The sequence below is a fragment of the Ambystoma mexicanum genome, chromosome 12, assembly GCF_040938575.1.
Source record: "Ambystoma mexicanum isolate Mex_15411 chromosome 12, UKY_AmexF1_1, whole genome shotgun sequence".
In the NCBI taxonomy this organism is placed as follows: Eukaryota; Metazoa; Chordata; class Amphibia; order Caudata; family Ambystomatidae; genus Ambystoma; species Ambystoma mexicanum.
The window spans coordinates 764,430,799-764,453,748 of NC_090936.1; the positions used below are offsets into that span (position 1 = coordinate 764,430,799).

The window sequence follows — 22,950 nt, forward strand, 5'->3', positions numbered from 1 at the left end:
CCCATTTCCAATTCCATACTCTGATGTGCCTTCACCCACTCCTTAAAACCTACCTTCATGTTAACACTGCTATTGTTCTTTCTGCTCTGGGGTATTGTAGTAGTCTCCCTTCTGCCCTCAGCCCATACACTTTCACAATAACTATAAGGTATCCTGAAAAAGAAAATTAATTTTGGGCCTCACGGCCAAAGTCCAAATCACCCCTGCACTGCTATCCCTGAATTGGTTCACTGTCACAGACAAGGGAGGGGGAATAGTCGTGATGACCAATACCCAATATTTAGAGATGGTCAATAACTTATTGACTGATTCCGCAAGTTATCAAAAACTTAAAAAGGACCCAACAAAAGATATCAAAACAGAGATTGATCAAGTAGTGAAATATGCATACGATCGGAATTGGGTCACGGAGAATGAATATGAATTCTTAACAACTAGCCAAGGGCGTATTCCGACCCTTTACGCGTTACCCAAAGTACATAAAGACTCATTGAACCCACCCGGACGGCCAATAGTTTCCGGCTGTGGTACTATACTTGAACCGCTCTGTAAATTTATTGATACATTTCTTAAACCCCTGAGTACAAACACAAGAACCTACCTACGAGATACTATGAATACCATCCAGATCTTTGAACATTTGACATTTGATCCTAGCAAACACATTCTTGTAACAATGGACATAACGTCGCTATATACTAGCATCCCTCAACCACAAGCTCTCGAATGCATGCTGGATCTATTGACAGAGTCCAATACACAACAAAGGGTGCCAATCAACTTCATTATGGAGTTAATGGAATTGGCATTATGTAAAAATTACTTCGAGTTCAATGGCAACTTTTACCTACAAATAAAAGGCACAGCAATGGGTGCTGCTTTTGCACCAAGTCTGGCAATTCTTTTCATGTCTAACTTTGAAAATCAACACATTCTTTGTGAATCTAACCCTTTTCAAAAATCAATTTCCAATTGGAAGCGATACATAGATGACATCATTTTCATCTGGGAAGGACTTGAAAATGAACTCCTCGAGTTCTTTTCGTGGCTGAACCAGATTGACACTAATATTCAATTTACACTTGAATATTCTAAGAATCAAGTTATTTTTCTTGATCTCATCATCAAACATCAAGACGGTGAGCTTAAATGTTGCTTACATAGGAAACCTAGTGCAAGGAACACTCTGCTACACTACACGAGCGACCACCCTCGGCATCTCAAGGACAATCTCCCGTATGGGCAGTATCTACGAATTAGAAGAAACTGCACTGACCTTTACGACTTTAACCAACAAGCAGATGAGTTAGACATCAGATTTCGGGACAGAGGCTATCCCAGATCTCTCATTAAAAGATCTCGGAAACGCGCACTTTTTACAGATCGTGCCCTTCTGCTTACCAATAAAACTCCACAATCAGAGGCTGAAAACATGACTTGTGTTCTAACACATGGAATCAAAGCCTTTGAAGTCAAGAAAATTATCCTAAAACATTGGGATATTGTGAGACTGGACCTTCCCGAGGAGCCCCCGCCGCGTTTTGCATTCAAAAGGGCTCCAAATATTCGTGATAAATTGATCCATTCTCGTTTTCGTAACACTACTCCCAGAACTGGCCTTTGGGATTTACGTTCAGTCAAGGGTCATTACCCATGTGGCTCCTGTAGTGCTTGCAGTTTCACTAAAAAAATGAGAGATTTCAGAATAAATGAACGAATTTGGACTTTACCTAATCTCACCAATTGCAAAACTAAGAACGTTGTATACTGCATTGAATGTCCTTGTGGACTAAGATACGTTGGACAAACCAGCAGAGCGGTACATGTCAGAATTGCTGAACATCGATCACGCATAAGATGCAAAATTGTCACGGCGCCCTTAGTTAACCATTACCTTACTTTGAAACACTCACCAAACAATATAGTATGGTGGGTCTTGGAAGCAGTTCAAAACTCTACCAACATACAGAAATGTTTGTTAGATAGAGAGGCCCGGTGGATCTTCCGATTGGGTACACATATTAGGGGATTAAATGAGGAATTTATTCCACCATTCTAATATCTACCATAATGCCACAGTATAATTCCTCTCACAGAGTCACATGTCAGTGACGAAACGCGGCTCCGCTTATATACGGCTTTGTATGGCGAGTTCAACGGCCCTCATACACCTCCCTCTTGGGGTGTGTGTTAAGGGGCCGCGCTGTGATTGGATATGTTTTATGCTCCAATCACGGGGAAGGTGTGTCAGTTCACCTCCCGCTCGTTCCTCTCTAGATCATAGAGAAAAAGGATACGTCACACGCATCCACCCACAAGTCGGAGGATGCAGTGCGTAGACGTAACAGCCGATCGAGGTTTTCTATTCGGCAGCCGGAACGCGCATCATCACGCTGCCGGCTATTTACTCAGTCCCTATTCTATCTCTTTCACTGTTGTCAGATCTTCACTGACACCGTGAGCTACGTTTGATTCATTCTCAAACTATTGGTAAGTATACTTCTGCTTCACTTCCTACTCCGCTAAGAAGTCTCATTCACTGTTTTATATGTTTTATATCTTGCATAACACTCTGGTTTTGATATTTGTGCAATCTTGTGACCTTTAGGCACCTCTTTTCTTTTCTTCCCCCCGGTAGGTATTCGTTACCGCAACATCCATTTTGATACCAACGTTGCTTCATCACAGGGTATCATTTCCTCCACTCTGAAGAATGTTCATGATCATCGGGTTCTATTAATTTAAGATCCGTACGCGATAATTGCAGAAGAGCACATAACATCTTTTAGAGACTCAGGTAATTTCTCTTTCTGTGCTCTCTCTCTTTTTTCACTCTTTATCTCGTTATGACTACATTTCATAGATTCTGTATTTTCCAGATTCACTGAAAGATATACTTCTCCCCTGTTTTTATAATTTCTTTAATGTTATCTTTACTTCAGTGTCCTGCTTCAGTCACTCCTGCTCATGCTCTGCACCAGGGTCTTGTTTGACGTCTTGACCTCCTGCCTTTGAAGTTTTTCCCCCTCATTCATTTAGGGTAAGGTTCCCCTTCTAGGCAGTTTAAATTAGTAGTCTTAACTTAAATCACTGATCAGCCTTAAAGAAATTATGGTTTTTTTAATTTAAACTTGTCAACCCATGATTTCCGTTTGAGAAGCATACAGCATGTGATATTATGTTTTTGTTGTAATACAATTGATTTTTTTTGTACAAACTATACATTTCTTTATGTGATGGAGTATTTTGTCTGCTTCCCCGTAGGGAATTTCACTACTTACTTTGCCCCGAGGAAGGCGGTTTTCCAACACCAGTGGCCTCACAGGTGGCCCGCCGAAACGTCCTAACGGTCTCAATGTCGAATGGAACTTAAATTCTGTTCCCAATTGCTTATTGATTTATTCTCTTTGAGACCTTTTTCTTTCTTTTCTCTTCATATACCAAGTGTAAAGTGGACGTTGGCAGACCTGTATATTGCTTACAAGTGCATTTATATTTTGCCTAGACCAATTGGCGGACTTTCATAAAATGCACTTAGATTTTGCTTAAACCGTAATTGCACTTAGATTTTGCTCAAATTATAACTGTATGTCTTTGTTGAAAGTAATGAATTTTATGTATTTGTTAAACACACTCTCTCTTTTTTGTGAAAAAAATACGTTTTTCTTTGTGTAAAATGATGTTGCTCTATGCTTCTTATGGTGACCTTGGGTTGTTCTAAGTTGGAATAAGTAGGATATCCTGCTGGATACCATTTAAAATAATTTCATAAATTTTCAAATTTAGTCTTTACGGCTTTTGAAACCCTTGTTATGTGAATATTGGTTCACTGTCAGAGCACACGATGATTTTAAAATCCTCAATATTATCCACTGCAGCTAACAAAGAAATTGATAATAAATATAAAAAAAAAATACCATTCTTCATGGCAACTGAGATGCTCAGGCTCCAACTCACTTGTTATTGTTGCCTTCAAGAAAAATAAGCTTGGAGAGCTTGGGCAAATTGGATTTTGTGTCTGGAAAAGCTTGTTTTTGGCCGTCAGAGAAGTAGATAAACACATACATTTCCACAAACAGACATATCTTAATACCTTTTTAATCAGGCAATCCTATGGCCTCAACTGCTGAGTTATATTAACACACTGTACTCTAAATACCCTTGAATAGTTGCAGTTTTGAAAATCATAATGGTACTAAGCCCTGATCAGGTGTGGTGATATACTGTTTGTCTCTAGTGTGTTACTAAGCATTGACCCTATTCCAAACATGTACAAAGTACAGCTTCACTCTTTCCTAAGAATTGTCCGTGTTCTAAGCATTTATGATGTTGTGTATGGCACCTGTACTCTATTCAGCTGTTCACTCCATCCCTCTACCCCTATACCTCCAGTCACTTCCTCACAGAAAGCTAAAGCAATGAGAACAGGGTGACACAGATATTTCAAGTGGGAATCCCTTGATTAAAAACATAAGTCTTAAATCTCACTAGAGTACATCAGAAATATCCTAATGGAGAGAATGTGTATTCATTGACCTATAACACTAAAACGTAACAATATTCACATACAATAATTATATATTACCACCAACCTACCTGTAGGCAGATATCCGAACCACATAATTCACGTGAAACGTTAATTTTCACTGAGTGTGAGTTGTCCTGTGAAGTAGAAATACGTGAATACACAATTGAAAATCATTTAACAAACACATTGAAATGTCATAAAACATGCATTTACATGTCCACATCTGTCAAAGAATGCTCACACAAACAAGCTTGCTAATTTATGGAGTTGATAATTGCGGGTTATTTGACTATTTTTCAAACCAATGCAGATGACAATCAGACCACCTTAAATCTGCAGATTTCTTCACGTGTGCACCACCATATCTCTCAATACCTGCTCCAGATACAAGACTGGATGATTTCTAACAACCTCTGATTGAATTACTCAAAAACATGGATAATCTATGTTGCCTACACCATTGCACTTTGAAAGACTAGACAAACCTTTTAAATCTTTTGTGTTGTGTTTGCATGTACACTATGAATGGTTTAACATCAGGATCAGCGCGCATTTTATGTTATAAGTATGAATGATTACACAATCTGCATCAAAATCATTGACTAGAGGTCATGTCGCTCTCAGACAACCCTTTTTTTGAGGCCGCTTGCATGCACAAGTTCACTGTGTTATTGGATACTTTTTTCCAGGTGTCATTGCACTCAGCTAATCACCTTCACGTTTTTGTATGTGTGACTGTGTAGAACATGTTGGTTTTGGGGTTGTAGGGCAGTGTGCGGTGAGCTGCTACCTTGCAAGTTCTTCAAAACAACCCCCTATACATGCATGGTTGAAATTTGATCCCGTACATCTATCATAACTATGTTGGTTTTCATTCTGGGGGAACTGGCACCGCTTGAGGTAGCAAGTGGTAAATATGTAATATATGTTGTGTGGTAGGCATGCTGCATGATTTAGGATCTGCATTGGGATGTACATGCCTGTGCATTCTGAATTGATAACTTTGCTGAGCTTCAACCTGTGCCACTAGAGGACTGTTATTTTGACTTGGGTAGATGCACAAATGAAGACTGCTTTTTAGCACATGGGTTGCACAGAAAACAATGTTTTAAACTTGCAGGTTGCCATTGGGTTAAAGATCTCCATTAGATTAGCTCTTCATTATCATATGCAACACATGTTACACATGGAATAATGTATTCTATGTGGTCAAAGGAAATCATTATTTTAAAAAATGTTCTATTTATTTATTTATGTTGTTATTGTTGGTGACAGTTTCTGCCCCTCTCCTGACTCAAAACCACACAGGTGAGAAATGGTACTCACTGATGCAGCTGTACCACCCTTATTCCAGGGAGGTACAGCAAAACATGGAGACAATTTAAGAGGGCAAAAGCAGAAACAAAGGTTGTAACAGTAACACCTGCATGCATTAGACACAAAGTACACATTCACTACACATGAATAAACACAGACACTCGGTAAAATATGTATTTATACAAGAAGAATATTAACACAGCATCCATAAGTCATGAAGAATACTAACATATCTAAAATATACGGCAATTGCAACATAAACAACACGCGAACATAGCTCACTAACAAATTAACAAGATTATAATTGGGCAGCCATCTACTTTGAAATGGAAACTGCAGAATGCTCTTAATTGAATGTAAGGCCTGAATCCGCAGGAATACCAAACTGCGCAGAGCCCAGACAGTAGCCAGCAAGCCAAGCCAAGGTTACAGTGAAATAACGGAGGACGGGAACGACGAAGCAAATGCACAGTATAGTAATTCCCAAAACGCAAGCCGTATACTGCCATATTAATTAAAGTTTATGAAAAGCACAACCAGCCGTTGTAGGCCAGGTGCAGTAACGTGGCAAGCCAAAACACTCTATGGAGAACAACTGAAGCGTTTCCCTAGAGGCAACAAAAAGCACAGCAAACCCCTCCCAAAGGCTCTTTTCAGAGCCACCACTTGCTCCCAGAGAAAAATGCAATGGTTGCAATAGGGTAGCACCCCAATTTTTTTTATGTTCGCGAACTGTCTGCGGACTTTTAAGATATACAAAGGGCCCTGCTTTATTTATCTTCACTTCTATTTTTTAACTGTGAAAGGCGGCTCTGAAAAGAGCCTTATTTTTTTTGTGATTTATGTTATTTTGTATTTTTTTGGTTTTTTTATACAAGCCACACTAGGAGAGGAGGGGAAAGGAGGGGAAAGGGGGGGGACACCAACCACAGGGATAAGAAAGGGCGAGCTGAGAGAGGAAGATGTAGAGTGGGTTTTATTTGGGTAGTGAGCAGGTCTTCTCGTGCTCTGAGACGATAGCTTGAGGAAGACGCTATCCCACAGAGGTGTTCCTTGTGGTGACAGGATCAGAAATGGAGGATGAAGTAGAGGCAATCAACCTACTACGCTCTTCGCAAGGTACAACCTGGCGAATGGCCCAGTGTGGAATGAGTTCAGGTGTCGCTTCATGGTCGTGGTCCCAAAGCTGTATGCACCATGCCTCCCTCGACTGAGTACCATTTTGCACTCATTGCAGGTGACACGGTTCGCACGAGCCTTAGGAACATTCCCATGAACGGTAAACAACCACCACACCCAAGAATCACGCCGAGGGCGGGTAGTAGGGATTTCCTCTACCTCATTCTCGTCATCCACTTCTTCCTCCTCTGTATCCTCACTCCTGGTCCCCTCTTCAGGCCCTTGGGGAGATGGTGGTGATGGAGGGGGTGGGGGTGGTGCTGAGGCAGATGTAGCACCAGGTGGCAATAGTGAAGCCATGGATGTCATCGTCTTGGAGATGGAAATCTCAAAATCTGCAAAGTATGCAGCAAAATGCAGTGTGCTCTGTGGAATAGCCAGAAACACAATGAGAATGAGCTCTAGGGCGTGGTCTTTATAGGGGTGCTTGTACGCGGTTCGCGGACATGCGCGCCTTCCGCAAGACAGATCGAACACCAAAAAAGGTTCAAAACGTCACAAAAACTATGTGGAAACTTAGGATTAGTATGTGGGATTTGTGGTATGGTGAGCTTTTAATGAGAAATATTGTGGTTTACTTGGAAATGTACTTTTAAACTGTTCGGGGATACGAACAGTGACCGCATCCAGAACACGCGATCAGCGTGGGCGCGGTCACATGATTGCTTCGTGAGCATGTTCGCTAAGGAACTGGCCGTCCGCAGGACACCCAATGTACGGACATTGTTTTGCGCATGCGTGCTGATGTTCTACGGACAGTGTTCGGGTCCTGAATTAATTAAAAGTGTGTCACACGTAAAACAAACAGTTACGGACAGCCGTTTGTTCTTAGCACAGTATAACTTACTTGTGAAAAAAAAGGACAGACATAGCGTCCCCAGCACACCTCCATTTTCATTTATTTACGAACAATTCAGGACACCAGGAGTGTTCTTAGAACAGTTTCAACTTGCTAGCGAACACTACGAACAGGCATAGTGTTCTTAAGGACACCTCCATTTTCGTTTATTTACGAACATTTCAGGACAGTACGAGTGTTCGTAGAACAGTTTCAACTTGCATGAGAACATTACAGACAGATATAGTGTCCTCATGACACTTACATTTTCGTTTATTTACAAACATTTCCGAACAACCGCGCTGTCCGTGGACACCTAAATTGGTTTTAACACAAAGAACTGAAAGTAATTACAACACAATATAAAAAAGTAACTTTATTTGACATATATAAACAATTTATGACTGAGAAGGTGGGGCAGAAACGGAAACAAAAACAGGAGAATTAGGGATTTCAACATAATTGGGATCAGGTGAAGAAGGGATGGAAATGTCATCAAAACGTTTTGGTCCATGGAGAGGGTTTGGGGTTAAATGAGTGGGATATGGTGAGTGGGGACAAGTACAGGTGGGACAATGGTATGTTGTTGGTAGTTTTAGGTGATACTCCACAAAGTTCTTTAAATCGTTAAAATTTGCCATAGTTGGTCAATTTTTTGGTTAATGTGTTCCAGAGTGTTATCCACTGCTTCTTTTTCTGTGGTAGTGGTAATTTTTGTATGGTCTGTAAAAAAAAATGTATATGTTAAATGTATACAAAATAATATTTATTAATTGGTTTATATAGTAAAGTGTGTACCATTAGGTGCACTATCTTCTGACATTTCGTCTTGTGGGAAATGCTCCTCTAGCCACTCCAGAGTACTACACATTTCTGTGAGAAAACAAAAAAGTAATATATTTTTTTTTATCTAATACAGAATGTTTATAAATATATGAGTAAAATGAAGTCCACTTACTATTTCAGGAAAGTATGTGATGAGTAGTCTGTACGTCTGGTCTTGCTCTTAGTTGTGGAGTGTCTGTGAAGTAATTATGTTGGAAGCCACTTTATCTTCTTTTGGTATATTTGCCGAATTTCAGGGGTTTTTCGGTTTTACTTTGAACCATAACGTCCCTTTAACAAAGTTTTTTTACTGAATATATATATATATATATATATATATATATATATATATATATATATATATATATATATATATATATATATATATATATTACAGGGCCTGCGATAGTTATGGTTAAGTTGCTTAACCCATAGGAAGAGCACTTTTTGGGCACCTTATAACTTTGCTCCCCCCTGGACGAATCCTCACCACTTTGCAAAAAAAGTATATGGCTGCCTTGGATTGATTCTGCAAGGACTGGTGAGGTTTCACCCATGGGTGGGGGACAAAGTTATAGGGGGATTCCCAAAATGTGTGGTTTTCTTCATAGACACAACAGAAAAAAATGTTGCTCATGACCAAACCGCTGGATGAATTTTCACCAAATTCCGGAGCGGCCGCTTGGTCCCGAAAGTGTGCTTTTGCAAATTTGTTGTCAATCCGTAAAGTATTTCTTTTTGTTTAAATGACCAACAAGTTGGTAAAACAAAATGTGTGATATCTGGGTCCAGTCTACGGACTCACTTCCCGATTCGGTCAGTGGATTCCGGAAACGTCCACTGATTGTATGCTGAAAAGCATGAAGTGCGTCAGATATTTGAAAATTGCCAGACATCACATTAAACACATATTAAAAAAATACAACATTGCACTTGTCAAACTAATGAAAAAATCTCTGGGGAGCTGAGGGTTGATGAGGATGGGATTGGATATGGGCATAAAGAGCCAGAAAACTGTGTTTTTTTCATCTCCGAAGTCTGCAAACAGTCCGGATGTTTGGAGACGGCCCTGTGATGACCCTGACTGGTTCTGCAAAGTTTGGTGCTCTTTTACTAAGAGGGAGATAATTTAGAGGCGGGGTCTTAACATATTTGAAATGCTCATATATTTGGTGTTGTTTGATGAATCTGCACTAATGTGTGCAAAAAGACTTAAGACACAGTTTTGAATATTAGTGCAGAGTTTGGTGGGATTTTGTCAAGAAGGGAGCAATATTATAGGGGGAGTCTCCACATTTTTAGATGGCCTATAACTTTGTTGCTGTTTGACGAATGTGCACAAAAGATTTCAGAACAATTATTGACCCACCCCTACATGTTTGTGCAAAGTCTGAATTGATTTTGTCAAGTGGGAGCTAAGTTATATGAGTATTTAATGTATGTACATTTTGACACTTTTCAAAAAATAAAAAATGGATTTGCAGAAAACGTGTTCAAGGAGCATTGGCAAGGACCTAAAAGCATGGTTTTGCAAATGTGTCTGTTTTTTATTTTTTGAAAACTGTCATAATGTAGGTACAAAAAATAGTGATATACCTTTGGTGACTGAGGTATAGCGTGTGGCCATGGGCAGTGGCCAGATTTTCTGTGTCACAGCCAAAGGCCATGATTCTGACAATCTGGCTACTGGCCATGACCATGAGGGACAGGCAATGGGGTTAAAGTGGGTATGGCCAACAGGGACTGATTGTGTGGGAAAGTGTTTTGAAATCGGGATAGGTTTGAATGGGAAATACAAATTCAGCCCGTGGCTACAGCCCGAAGTGCTGGACAGGATTTCATCAACAGATCGCCGTGACTACCCCTGCATACACTGCAAGCCCCAATGGGTTCAGAGACAATTCTAATCAGCAGATAATTACTGAGCACAGCAAACAAGGCACCCATGTGGTCATCGCCCCACCCCCCTTCAAATCATAAACCGCCCGTATTTGCGACTATACTGGGACAAGATATTGGGTTTGCATCCCAGACTTATTTCCACAACCTTGCAGAAACAACTGACCCACAATCCACATGCCTTGAGAAAGACCCAAGTGGGTCAAAACATGTGTCGGCTGACTTCTAACAATAAATATAGGACCAACAAAGGTTTTCAATTCTGCTTTATTACAACAACAGTTACTTATTGAATAACCCAGTGCTCAGGTGAACAGGGCTTACTCTCCTATTTGAAACCTAACACTTGAAGTAGGAAGGACACCTCCACAAAAGAACCCCATCATCAGCAGCAACAAATCCTGCCCGTGGATACAGGCCAAAGTGCTGGACAGGATTGTAGCAAACATTTAGGAGGATCATCAGCAAGGACTTCAGAGCATGGTTTTGCAAATCTGGCCTAAGCTTTATTTTTTCTAAAGTGTCAAAATGTAAGTACAAAAAATGTGATATAACTTTGGTGACTGGGCAATGGGCCTGGCCCCAAGGAAGGACAAAGGTGTATTCTTCATTTGCTTATTGGGACATGCAACATGCTCGAAGCCCTAGGTTTGAATGGGAAAACATATTCTGCTTGCGGCTACAGCCTGAAGTGCTGTACTGGATCCCAACAAATCTACGAGGAGCATCAGTAAGGACCTGAAAGCATGCTTTTGCAAATCTGTCGTGTGTTTTATTTTTCCAAAGTGCCCAAATGTAAGTACACAAAATCGTGATATAACTTTGGTGCATGGACAGTGGGTCTGGCTCTCAGCAAGGACGAATGCCTACTATGGTTTACTTATTAGGGCATGCAGCATGGCCGAAGCTGTGAGTTTAAATGGGAACATTAATTCTGCTTGAGGCTGCTGACCAGAGTGCCGGACGGGATTGCGTGAGGAGCATCAGCAAGCACCTGAAAGTATTCTTTTGCAAATGTGCCCTGTGTTTTACTTTTTTGAAAGTGTCAAAAAGTAAGTACAACAATTGTGATATATCTTTGGTGACTGGGCAATGGGCCTGGCCCTAAGGAAGGACAAATGTGTACTCTTGATTTGCTTATTGGCACATGCAGCATGGACGAAGCCCTAGGTTTGAATGGGAAAACATATTCTGCTTGTGTCTACAGCCTGAAGTGCTGTACTGGATTCCAACAAACCTGCGAGGAGCATCAGCAAGGACCTGAAAGCATGCTTTTGCAAATCTGTCTTGTGTTTTATTTTTCCAAAGTGGCCAAATGTAAGTACAGAAAATAGTGATATAACTTTGGTGCATGGACAGTGGGTCTGGCTCTCATCAAGGACAAATGCCTACTATGATTTACTTATTAGGGCATGCAGCATGGCCGAAGCTGTAACTTTAAATGGGAACATTAATTCTGCTTGCAGCTGCAGACCAGAGTGCTGGACGGGATTGCGTGAGGAGCATCAGCAAGCACATGAAAGTATTCTTTTGCAAATGTGCCCTGTATTTTACTTTTTTTGAAAGTGTCAAAAAGTAAGTACAAAAAATAGTGATATCATTTCGCTTCCTGTGCACTGGGCCTGGCCCTTGGCAGGGACAAATGTCTACTCTGATTTACCTATTGGGGAATGCAGCATGGCCAAAGCCCATGCAAGCCATGAGCACTGGCTATTGGTCACATTATGAGGGTATAGTGGCACTGAGCTAGGATGCAGGGTAGGTGCAGTGCATAATGGGGGTGGTTTGGTGGGGCTGGGGTCATGGTCGAGCCTTATGCCCTAAGCAATTCAACCATGACTTGCATTCACAGCATGCACTGCTGGTAACACCACAAATCAGTATGTTTTGCAAAACATGTGTTTGTTAAAGGAGGTTTACAAACAACATATTCAAGCAACTGCTCTAACTTTCTAGCATGAGGTTCCAATCCTTTGTTGTTTTGTGGTTCCTTATTCTTGAGGATGGTAAGGGTCTGGAGACTGATGATGTGTTAGATGGGGATACAATGCAAAGCATGAGGTCAGTTTTGGAGGGATTGAGCTTTAGTCAATGTGTTGTCAACCATGGATCAAATTGTGCAAGATATATGTTTAGGTCTGCCTCAATAGCGCAAGAGTTGTGATCCAGTTTGACGGTAAATTGTGTGTAATCTGTACAGTGGTAATAGGTGTGTCTGAAGAGGATCATGAGTTCTATTAGTTGAATAATGTAGATGTAGAAAAGAAGAGGTGAAAGGGAGGAACCTTGGATATTAAAAAAAAAAAACAATAGGCCTGTCTCAGATCTGAATGGAGTCATAATATAGCCTTAATAGTGGAAAACCCTGTCTACGCGGGCTAATGTGCATAAAGGAAGACATTTTCGCAGTGTAAACATATTATGTGGTGTATTTTAATGTAATTTATGTTAATAGAAAACATATTTATTTGTAATGGATCTTGCTCTTTTTACATCGGGAGTAGTAACCTCAAAGAAAATCTCATAGAATCCATTGAAAGTTCAACATAGTACACATGGCCGAAGGCGGTATCTGCTATTCATTTTCTTGGGTTTCACTTACAGGTTGGGAATCAAATATATAATGTTGAGGGATGTCAGAGTAATAAATTGATGTGCAGCATGATTCTACGTAGACATGAGATCATAAAATCAAGTAAATTGAATTCAAATAAAGTTTAAAACATACATGAACAATATTATTGATATAATAATACATACCAAGAAATACTACAGCGAATAATTGCATAATACATAAGTAAATTAAAAAAGTAATTTATTGTGTTAGCTACATAGTGAATAATCACATTAATTTCTGTGTATATGCTTTTTAAATGTATATATTTTCATAGTGTATGCAACTTGAAGTATGCTGTTAAAGTGGTATCCCTGTATTGGGCTTTTTTTGCATCTAATTTTATGTTAGCACTGTTGAATTACACATTTTGTTCACCGGGAAGATGAATATGAAGTGTTATTGTTGTATGCATAAGGCAACAGCTCACTCTCGCTATCATAACAGGCGAAGCAGGCAGGAAATATACATGTTGTTTGCCTGGAAGATGAACTTAAAGCTTCATTGCTGTATGTGTATGGCAACAGCTCACACTAGCATGATAACAGGCGAAACCCACAGGACAGCTTCAGACAAACATACATCTTGGCTTTCATTATATAGTATTTTGATAGACTGAGGGAGGGGTCGTTATCATGGGATAATTACCTGCCACCTAGTTGTAGCATGCAGCAAAGCTGAGGACCATATGTTTGGGCAAGGGCTATTATCCCAAATGATGACACCTCCCGAAATGGTGCTTTAACAGTGAGTAAAGTAAACAGGCAATTGGTAGATTAAATGTGGTTTTATTTGGTAGTCTTTAAATAGTATGGTATTCTTCATAAATTAAGCATTCTCATTGCAACTTGGTTGAAGTGGAACAGGTTTAACTTGAATATGCATTAGGTGTCATGTAATAGTAAACAGTTTCTCTATTAGAGAATGAAAGCATTTCCCAGTGTTTTCTCTCTCTCTTGTTTGTGCACAATAGGTTGTTGTAGCAAAAAAAGGTCCTGTCACAGAGGAAGTGTCTTGTTGAAATAAAATCTTGCCTGAAAATTGCATTGTTTTTTTCCCTGCCTGCTTCTAATGACAGAATGTTCAGAATGCAGTCAATACCAGTAGTTATTGACTGCACTCTAAACATACTGATTGGCTGAGGTGAGGTCAATAACGATTTACATGTGCTAATGAAGCTTTCAGTTCCATTTGTTAGGAAGGCAGTTATCCAGCAGACAGCTGTTCCCTCAATTCCAATGTCTTCCATTCTTTTGAGACATAGCTCATAACTAATGGTTTTCAAAATCTGCTGAGATGTCCAGATGTATAAGAGCACTCCCGAAATGGATGTGTGCATTCTTCTTTATTGTATTCCATATTGAGAGCAATGTTGATTGTGTGTCCCTTGTGGGTTTGAAGCTGTACTATGATTCATGGAGTAGGCCATTAGATGTATTGAATTCTTAAAGTTGACTCTATATGAATTATTCTAATATTTTTCCAATGAACGAGCTGTTGAGATTGGCCATAAGTTCACAGTGTTGTTTTGTTCCACTGTCTGCTATTTAAAGAGTGGAATGATGTAGGTCAATTTAAATAGTAGTAGTTTGATACTGGTGGTAACAGAGTAACTGAGGGAAGATATACATGAAGGTGTTAGTTGTGGATGTTTCCTGATGATTGTAAATAGGTTGTGAGCACAAGGATCTTCCAGGATCATACAGAGCTGCATGAGTTAATGGGAGGGTCCTGGAGAGGAAAATGTGGATAGTGGTTAACTATGTGCAGTTTGGTTGAATGGGTGCATCCTTGCAGGGGTAGGTTTGTGGATCTGAGCCATATATTCTTGGATGAGTAGAACATTTGTATTGAAGTGAATTGCCATCTGATCACACAGTTTTTGGGATGGGACAAGAGCTGCGTTGCAGGCTAGAGGGTACTTAAAATCTGTCATTATCTTGAATATGTTCCTTTGCCCATATTGCGCTGAATCAGTGAATCTTTAATAGTGTATTTTCTTGGCTTTCATGATTTCAGCCCAGTGATGGTATAGAAATGTATCTGCTTGTAAGTTTTATTTCCGCTGGATATTTCCCGATTTGCTTTTCTATTTTTTGAAGCTGCATAATTTTGCTTTGTACCATTTCACAACATTCTCCTTTGGTGATGTTTTTAAGGTTTTTAGGTTAGTCTGATGAGGAAGTCGGTTTCTTTCTAATAGACCTAATAATGTATATTTTGCATTTCATTTCAGTGTGTAGATAGGTTCAGAGCATCCAAGGAGGATGCTGCACACAATGCACTTCTGCAACGATTGTGATACTGATGGATAAGTGATGTCCCAGGGAACTTGGGAAGGCGAGTATGCTGTGGCAATGTTCTCATAGCAGAATATGACATCAAGTGTGTGACCAGCAATGTGGGTAGGACAATTTACTAGTTGTTTAATGCATAGTGTGGTGAGATTAGCTGTGCAGGGTTTTGTAATGCAATTATTGCCCATCTGAAGGGAGCCTATGATATTCTTAAGTATTGTCAGAAACTGACCCTGGACAGATAAGTTGGCACCTGCATCTGCAAATTTGTCTGAAATGTTGAGCAGTAGCAGGGTGGTTTGTAAAGAGAGTGTTAAAGAGTGTAGGGAGTTTAAGGTTCTGGAGTGACACCAAGCATGAAGGATCATGTATGACTAACCTGTTTGCTGGATGTGGATCAATTAGATGAAGGAAAGGAATCTCCCAGCAACCCCTCGAACCAAAGCAGGATAGTGGTCCACAAGGTGAAAGAGGCAGTAGGGAAACACTCTGGGGAAGAAAAACCTGTCCTGGATCTGTGTGAGCTTCAAAAGGAGGAGCACTGTATTTTCTGCCTGAGGGTGGGCACCCAAGTAGTCAGTACGGAGAGTGTCCCAGGAGGTGGTGGGATAATGGGGAGAACTCAGGCGGTCGATGGAATCTGAAGAGACAGAGAGTTTATGGTTAAGTTGTAGAAAGAGAGGTTTCAGATATTCCCCATACATACATGCATACATAGAATTTTAGAAGCATACTCAGGAAAGGCATCTATCTAGGAGCGAATAGCAGAGCAGCTGTTTTTGGGTACGCCCATCGAGTGCTGCAAAGTTTGTTGTAACAACTAGACTTTTAGGAGTGGTACTGGCAGCCATCTTGGAATTCCACTGATGAGAACCATGCACAATGGAAGGCAAACGCTGCCAGTGTTGCCATAGAGACCAGCGGGCCCGCTGGTTCATGACAGAGAGTATGTATGAGAGATGGTGGCGATGAGTGTGAGTGATTCACAATCCAGAATGTTGTTGGTTGGTGAAGTTGATACTTTTGGAATCCCTGTGAAAACACTGTTTCTCTAATTGGCAGAGATATTATTAGTAAAAAAAACTGTCAAAAATAATATTTAATATGAAAGTGGCAGTGTTGATGAGTGCAAACACATATAAATACGGATGTTGACCTTGAAAACAAGTAATTTATAAAAGTTTATTGAGGCCATTATAAAGGATTTAAGTTTTGGAAATACATTTAAACGTAATAGAGACATAGCTCTTAAGTCTTGTCAACAGGGTTTGATGAACATATTGCTCATGCTTAAAGCGAGTTGTGGTCTAATATAAGGTCAAGGTTAGAAATTAACATAAATATCAGATTAGTTAAAAAAGTGAGGTAGAAGCATAACAACTGGATTAAACAATATTGTGTTATTGTTTTACAAAATGCTGCAGAGTTTATGCTAGGTATCCTGGAAAGCAGGAATACTTCTAGCTTTTGGGAAGTAATACATTACCCTTGATTCCTGTCAAATCAGTAAACAGTTAAATGAAGTGGCTGAGGCTGATTGAGTTTCCGATGTTGAGGCACTATATTCTAATGAAGATAATTTGATAGTTAGTTCTGACAAAGGATTGAAGGGTTTTCCAGTGGAATGGAGTTGGAGACTGTTCATGAGTTAATTATGAAAATTAGTAATTTTAATACCCTGAGTCAAGGTGTACTTCTTCTGTTATTCCTCTGTTTAAGAGGGGTGTGAAGATCGATCCAAAGAACTATCACACTTGTACTATCATGGATGCTGATAGTAGGGTCTGTGTATCCCTCTTACTATCAGTTCTCGAAACTTGGGCTCATAGTGCGGGCAGGCTTAATAAAATGCAAACAGGGTTTAGGAATGGTCATAGCACGACTCTGAATGGATTTGTTGTAAAGTGTTTGCAGGAATTAGGTTGTCCAAAAAATATACATCTAAATGCGTGGCGTGGATAGTCCTCTCTTCTGTGTTTGATCGTGTAAATTGTTGCCAAAGTGGAGAATTCCTGACAGCTTTTTAAGATTAATTATGATTGAGCTCTTTGTCCTGCAAAATTGAAACTATGTCAGGCTTGAGGCAGGGTTGCATTTTGGGCCCCTACCTCTTTAACCTGCAGGTTTCTGATGCTGGTGAATACATTTATCCTTTGTTCCACCAAAAAACAGGGTTCAATTGATCTTGTTTGGCTTGCCTACGCTGACGATTTTGTATTGTTTGATTGTACCCCATTTGGTATCCAGTGACTCCTCTGTGCATTCTTTGACTTTGCCAAGGATAATGTACTGAGAATTAATTCGGACAAAACAAAGATCCTGCAATAATCAGTGAGTACAAAGAGGTCTTCATTGAGGTGGGGTTTGGGGAAGGATACTCTGACCCTGGTGGTTAATTTAACCTATTTGGGATTTCCCATATGAAGCCATTCTCAGAAAACCGCTATTGCCAATGTGTTAACTCAAAAAGTACAACATCTTTTGAGTCAAATGATTAAAATAAACTTGAAGTATGGAAGATTTTCATTGAAGTCAGTTCTGAGCTTCTATGAGGGTAAAGTCATTCCGAAGTTAATCTATGGAGTGGAATTATTGCGCCCATGGGCTCCTGATCACCATAACATCCTAGGATCTGTATTCTGGTGTAAAGATTTGAGAGCGCGTAAAGCATTCCCAATGGCTGCGATTAAATATGAATTAGGTCTCAAATCGTTACGAAAAAGAGTTAAATGGACGGTATTAACACTCTATCAGAGTATACTTTACCCTAAGGAAAATTCTCTTCATGAAGATCTGGAAAGTATGTTTAATTCAATTTATGTAATAATCATGAATATGTTTAGATTACACTGTGATAGTTTGCTCATGGATATTGTAAAAAGCTCATCTAATCTTTGTGAAACACAGGTGCAATTAAAACTGCACTATATCAGGCAAACCGGTGCAATACGATAGATACATTACATGTGCATGCTCCCTTCTCCCATCTTAGACAAGAATACAAACAACTTGTAGTTGCTGCACATTATTTAAATATCTTCCCCAATTTTTGCTCCTGTGATGGGTTTTTAAGGTTCAGGTGGGATGTGTTTCCTCCCAGTGAAATCCTTTTGCAGTGCAGGCTGATATCTCAGGGGGAGTAATTATGTCGATTCTGCAAGGAAACACCTGCATTGGAAACAATGAAGCATGTGTTGATTCACTCTAAAGCATTGCTCACACTTTGGCCCTCATTACGACCTTGGCGGAGAACCATGGTGCTATTTGCACCATGGTCCATGGCGCTAAGCTGCCAACTCCGCCATGGTGGTTGGCGGACTTACCGCCCCATTCCGACCTTGGCGGGGCGGTAAGTCCCCAATCCCCATTTACCCTTCCCCATTCCCATTTTTGCCCAATAGGGCATAATGGGAGTGGGGAAGGCGTTAATTACGCCACCGTAAATTACGGTGGCGTAATTAACAACAAGGTCCCTTAGCGCCATGGATTTTAACGCCTGCAAAAAGCAGGTGTTAAAATCACCATGGCGCTACGGGAACTCGTACTCAGGCGGTAAGGGTCGGCGAAGTTTACGCCGGCGTAAACCCCTTTCCGCCTAGGTCGTAATGAGGGCCTTTGTATTTTGTTTTTTAAGAACTTGATCCATAGTGAAAGGTTCATTGATTGTGAGTCCCCTTGGTTGAGATGTATGGATGGTTATCCTACGTCAATCTGTATAGCAGTGTTAGGATATTCGAGAAGTTTAAACCTTATCACCCTAGAAGACTGAAATTCAGAGGACACGTTATTACTTCAGCTTTTAAAATGTTCGGTGATGTGTATGTTCTAAGGTAGGTTTTACTCTTTTTCTCTTTTTTCTTTGCATCCTTTCACTTGTTTTTACTGTTCTAGCATTGCGACAATGTTTTATCTGTGACGTGTACTTTAATTTGTATTGTATATTTATGCGTGATGTTGATGTATTTAATTAATTCTGTAATTTGGGGATTGTAAAGGTTGACATTGTTTAATCAAATACAATAGAATTAGAATAGTGCTCAAATAATATTGTTTATATTATCATTTTCATTAATATTGCGTATTATTAAGTGGTATCTCTATTATTTTTTTCTTTCATTGTGCATTTTAATCTTGATGCAAGGGTTTGTCTTGTAGTAGGTGTGCAGCTGGGGGTTCCAAGGTTGGGGGGAAGTTAGAGACATGCAGATTTTAAATCTTCGGGTGTGGCTTTCTTTGGAGACAGATGAGGGGAACATGTGAGTTACAAGTGAGCCAGGGTGAAACCCCGGAAAAGCAAGAAAATAGTAAATGTTGCACAGTTCGTTATGAACAGTCCCTTCAATGAGGGATAAGGGTAAAGCCTGGAAAAGTTTCAGGAAGTCAGTTCTTGCTCTGCATCCAACACCCTGGGAAAACACATTCAGTGACCAGGGACTGATGTAGCGCACCAATCTGATAAACATGGACTGGCAACAATGGCAACAGCATCTGCTGTGGTAATGGCAGGGTAGTATAGCTCATTGGCAAAGTGCAGATTTTGGAAGTAAGACGACACAGAGCAACACAACTTCTTTTTCCATGGCAGCCATGTCGGTAAAGGTTTTTCCATGCTACAACGTGATGCCACGCGCATCCCATTGTAGGAATGAAAAACCTTTCTTTTTTAAGCCCCCCAGGTCGCCGCCTTGGTAACTTGGAGTGTTAATGGCCTTAACACACAATCTGATGGGCAGGATTGGGCGTTAACACCACATTGTGATTATAATTATATATGGGGGAATGGTGGAAATTAAAATGTAATGCATTGGACAGAAGAAGGACATTGGTGACAACAATGGTTTATAACCGATATGACATAGAGACGGTGTTAATATACCGATGACATCACATACAATCTATTTCTCCATATTGCTTGTTGATGTGAATTATGAATGTAAACTTGTATTTGGCTGAGTTGCATTCATGGAGTACTGGGGATTCATTGTTGGAGAGCCAGGTTTCTGCGATGAACAGCAGATCAATGTTGTCCTCCGGTAATAACTCAAAGATGTCTGAGGTGTGCTTGCTGTGCTAAACTGGGTTTATAGTACATTTTGTTTTAAAAGTGGTTGGTAGCTTCATCAGGTTAGTTGTAGAGAGGAATTAGGGCTTCATTTATCTGCTTTTGTTTGCCTTTGGTAGCTTATGTCAGTTCACTAGTGGTTTCCTCTTGGACACTGTGTTCAGGAGGTGCACCAGGAGGTATCGGCATATGCAGGTCGTTAAGGGTATTCCTAATTATGCAATTTGTACTGTGGTCTTTTCTCGACTGGTCAGAAGGCATTGATAGGCTGACTTCTATCGTTCTCATGTTTCTTTTTTCTGTACTCATTCTACTATCGCTGCAGTTTTTCTGGTATATTGTCACGTGCATTACTTAAGTGTGCTCAGGTTATTGGAATGGTTGAAGGGTGGGAAGGGGGAGGTTTTGTTTGGGAGGCGAAGTAGGCAGGAAATACGTCATTCATAGGCTGTGCAGATTGTTGTGATGTTACTGTTTAGTTTAGGTTCCTGATTCAATGCTGGAGAGAAGGGGATGTGCATGGATATTATGATGCGAGATATTTTATACGATTGATATGGCTATGCTATGGGCTCAAACCAACCTACCCAAATAGATGTAACAATCCTAGAGGTTCAACAGGTAACGGAGAGGTTCGTGCAGCGTAGGGCAGTTTAATTAGCGGATGGAAAGACATATTTCAAGCACAGAGGAGTCACACAGTTACATTGATGTAGGTTTACTGTGGACTTGAGCAGGCAGCACAAACAGACTAGATGCGTATGGTATCCCTGGAAGCACAAAAAAGCAGATCCAATGAATGACACAATTCTATAACAGAAATGGAGGTAGCGAACATATTGGGGACATATGAATATGCTGTGCAATGGATGTATGCCTCTATGCTAGGAGCAAAACAGTTAACACGCTGCACATGGAAAGGAATCAGTTTCTATCATAGTGTAATTGGTGTGGCCATGACATGGGGCCTCATTATGACCCAGGCGCTAATGGGTTAACGGCGCCATAAAAGGCTGTGGCGCCGTTAACCTATTAGCGCCTAATTATGAGGTCCCTTTGCGGGACCCGACCTTAACGGCTGGTGTAGACCAGCTGTTAAAGTAGGGACCGGCAAAGGGACCTTTGTGCTAATTACAGTGCCGCAATTTGCGGCACCGTACTTAGCGCCTTCCCCATTCCCATTGAGCCCTATGGGGAAAAAATGGGAATGGGGAAGGGCCATGGAGGAAGGGGGAATTACCGCCCAGCCAACCTTGTAATGGGATGGTAATTCCCCCTTTCTCCATGCCGGATTCGGTACCTTTCCAGGCAATGGCCCATGGTGCTAGTAGCACCATGGTCTTCTGCCAGGGTCGTAATGAGGCCCATGGACTCTGATATGGCAGCGCACAATAGTTGACCCTATATCATGGCTTCAGTGAGTAACGCAGAGATGCAGACGCAATGAGGAACACATTCAATGAGCAACTGATGGTGCTATGCTATCGACTCAAAAATGTAACATTGCATTTAAAGGTAAAAGCCCTTAGACAAGACTTGTTTAATCTAAGTGGCTATTCATGAACATTATGACTCCCAAGTAAATAAGGAAAGCTCACGGTGCAGTGCCACTCAAGACAGCCTGCTAAAATACTTACATTGTTTCTACTTTATCAATCTCTATGCACCACACCATCTCCCTGATTAAAACGACTCATGAAGCACAGTGAACTACCTGAACATGTGTCAACCTAGTGTACGCCTTGGAACCTTTACACAGACGTGCATTTCTTGTGAAATGTTTAAGATCACTTAGTGTGATGCCACATTGACTGAATCTGCACTCTTCTTTACAAGAAGGAAAATGTTTCCGTTTTATGGTTGCATCATCTATTTCCTGTACCATTTTCTAAGTTCGACCACAATTGCTGGGAAAAGAATCATCTATCAAACTCATAATCGGAAGCACATGGTCCATGCCCACGTACATCGAGGAACTGGTGTTTTCCCAAGTCTCTTTTCCAGGAAGGGAATTATTTACCACTTACTTCCCAGAATGCTGCCTCGGTTTTAAAAGAACGTTTAAACCGTTTCATCATATTTAATTCATGTTGGGGGCATATGGTACAGCTAATTCGTTTTTTTCAGTTATTCCAATGAATCATTATTTTTGCAAGCCACAACATGAAAGAAGCATGCCATTACAAGTAAACGAGATACGTGATTCAGCCAATAGATTGCATCAGTGTCGGTTCTTTGTATGCATTTGTATCATGGCGTACATCCCATAAACATAGGTTTCCTAAATGAATGGTAGACCTTCATGCCAGGCTTTGTGAAAGAGGTTGGCTATGTAGTACTGCAGATAGGTGAAAGTATTGTGACTTTGAATATGGAACCGTGAATGTTGGC

At 40.4% G+C, this 22,950-nt stretch overlaps 1 protein-coding gene across 1 annotated transcript in view; it reads right to left on the minus strand.

The window, feature by feature from the left end:
• Positions 1 to 22,950, minus strand: part of IL17REL (interleukin 17 receptor E like) — a 747,013-nt gene that overhangs the window by 76,968 nt on the left and 647,095 nt on the right. The window contains exon 14 of the mRNA XM_069629260.1: positions 4,597 to 4,662. Coding sequence (XP_069485361.1) covers positions 4,597 to 4,662 — 66 coding nt within the window. The remainder of the gene's footprint in view (positions 1 to 4,596; positions 4,663 to 22,950) is intronic.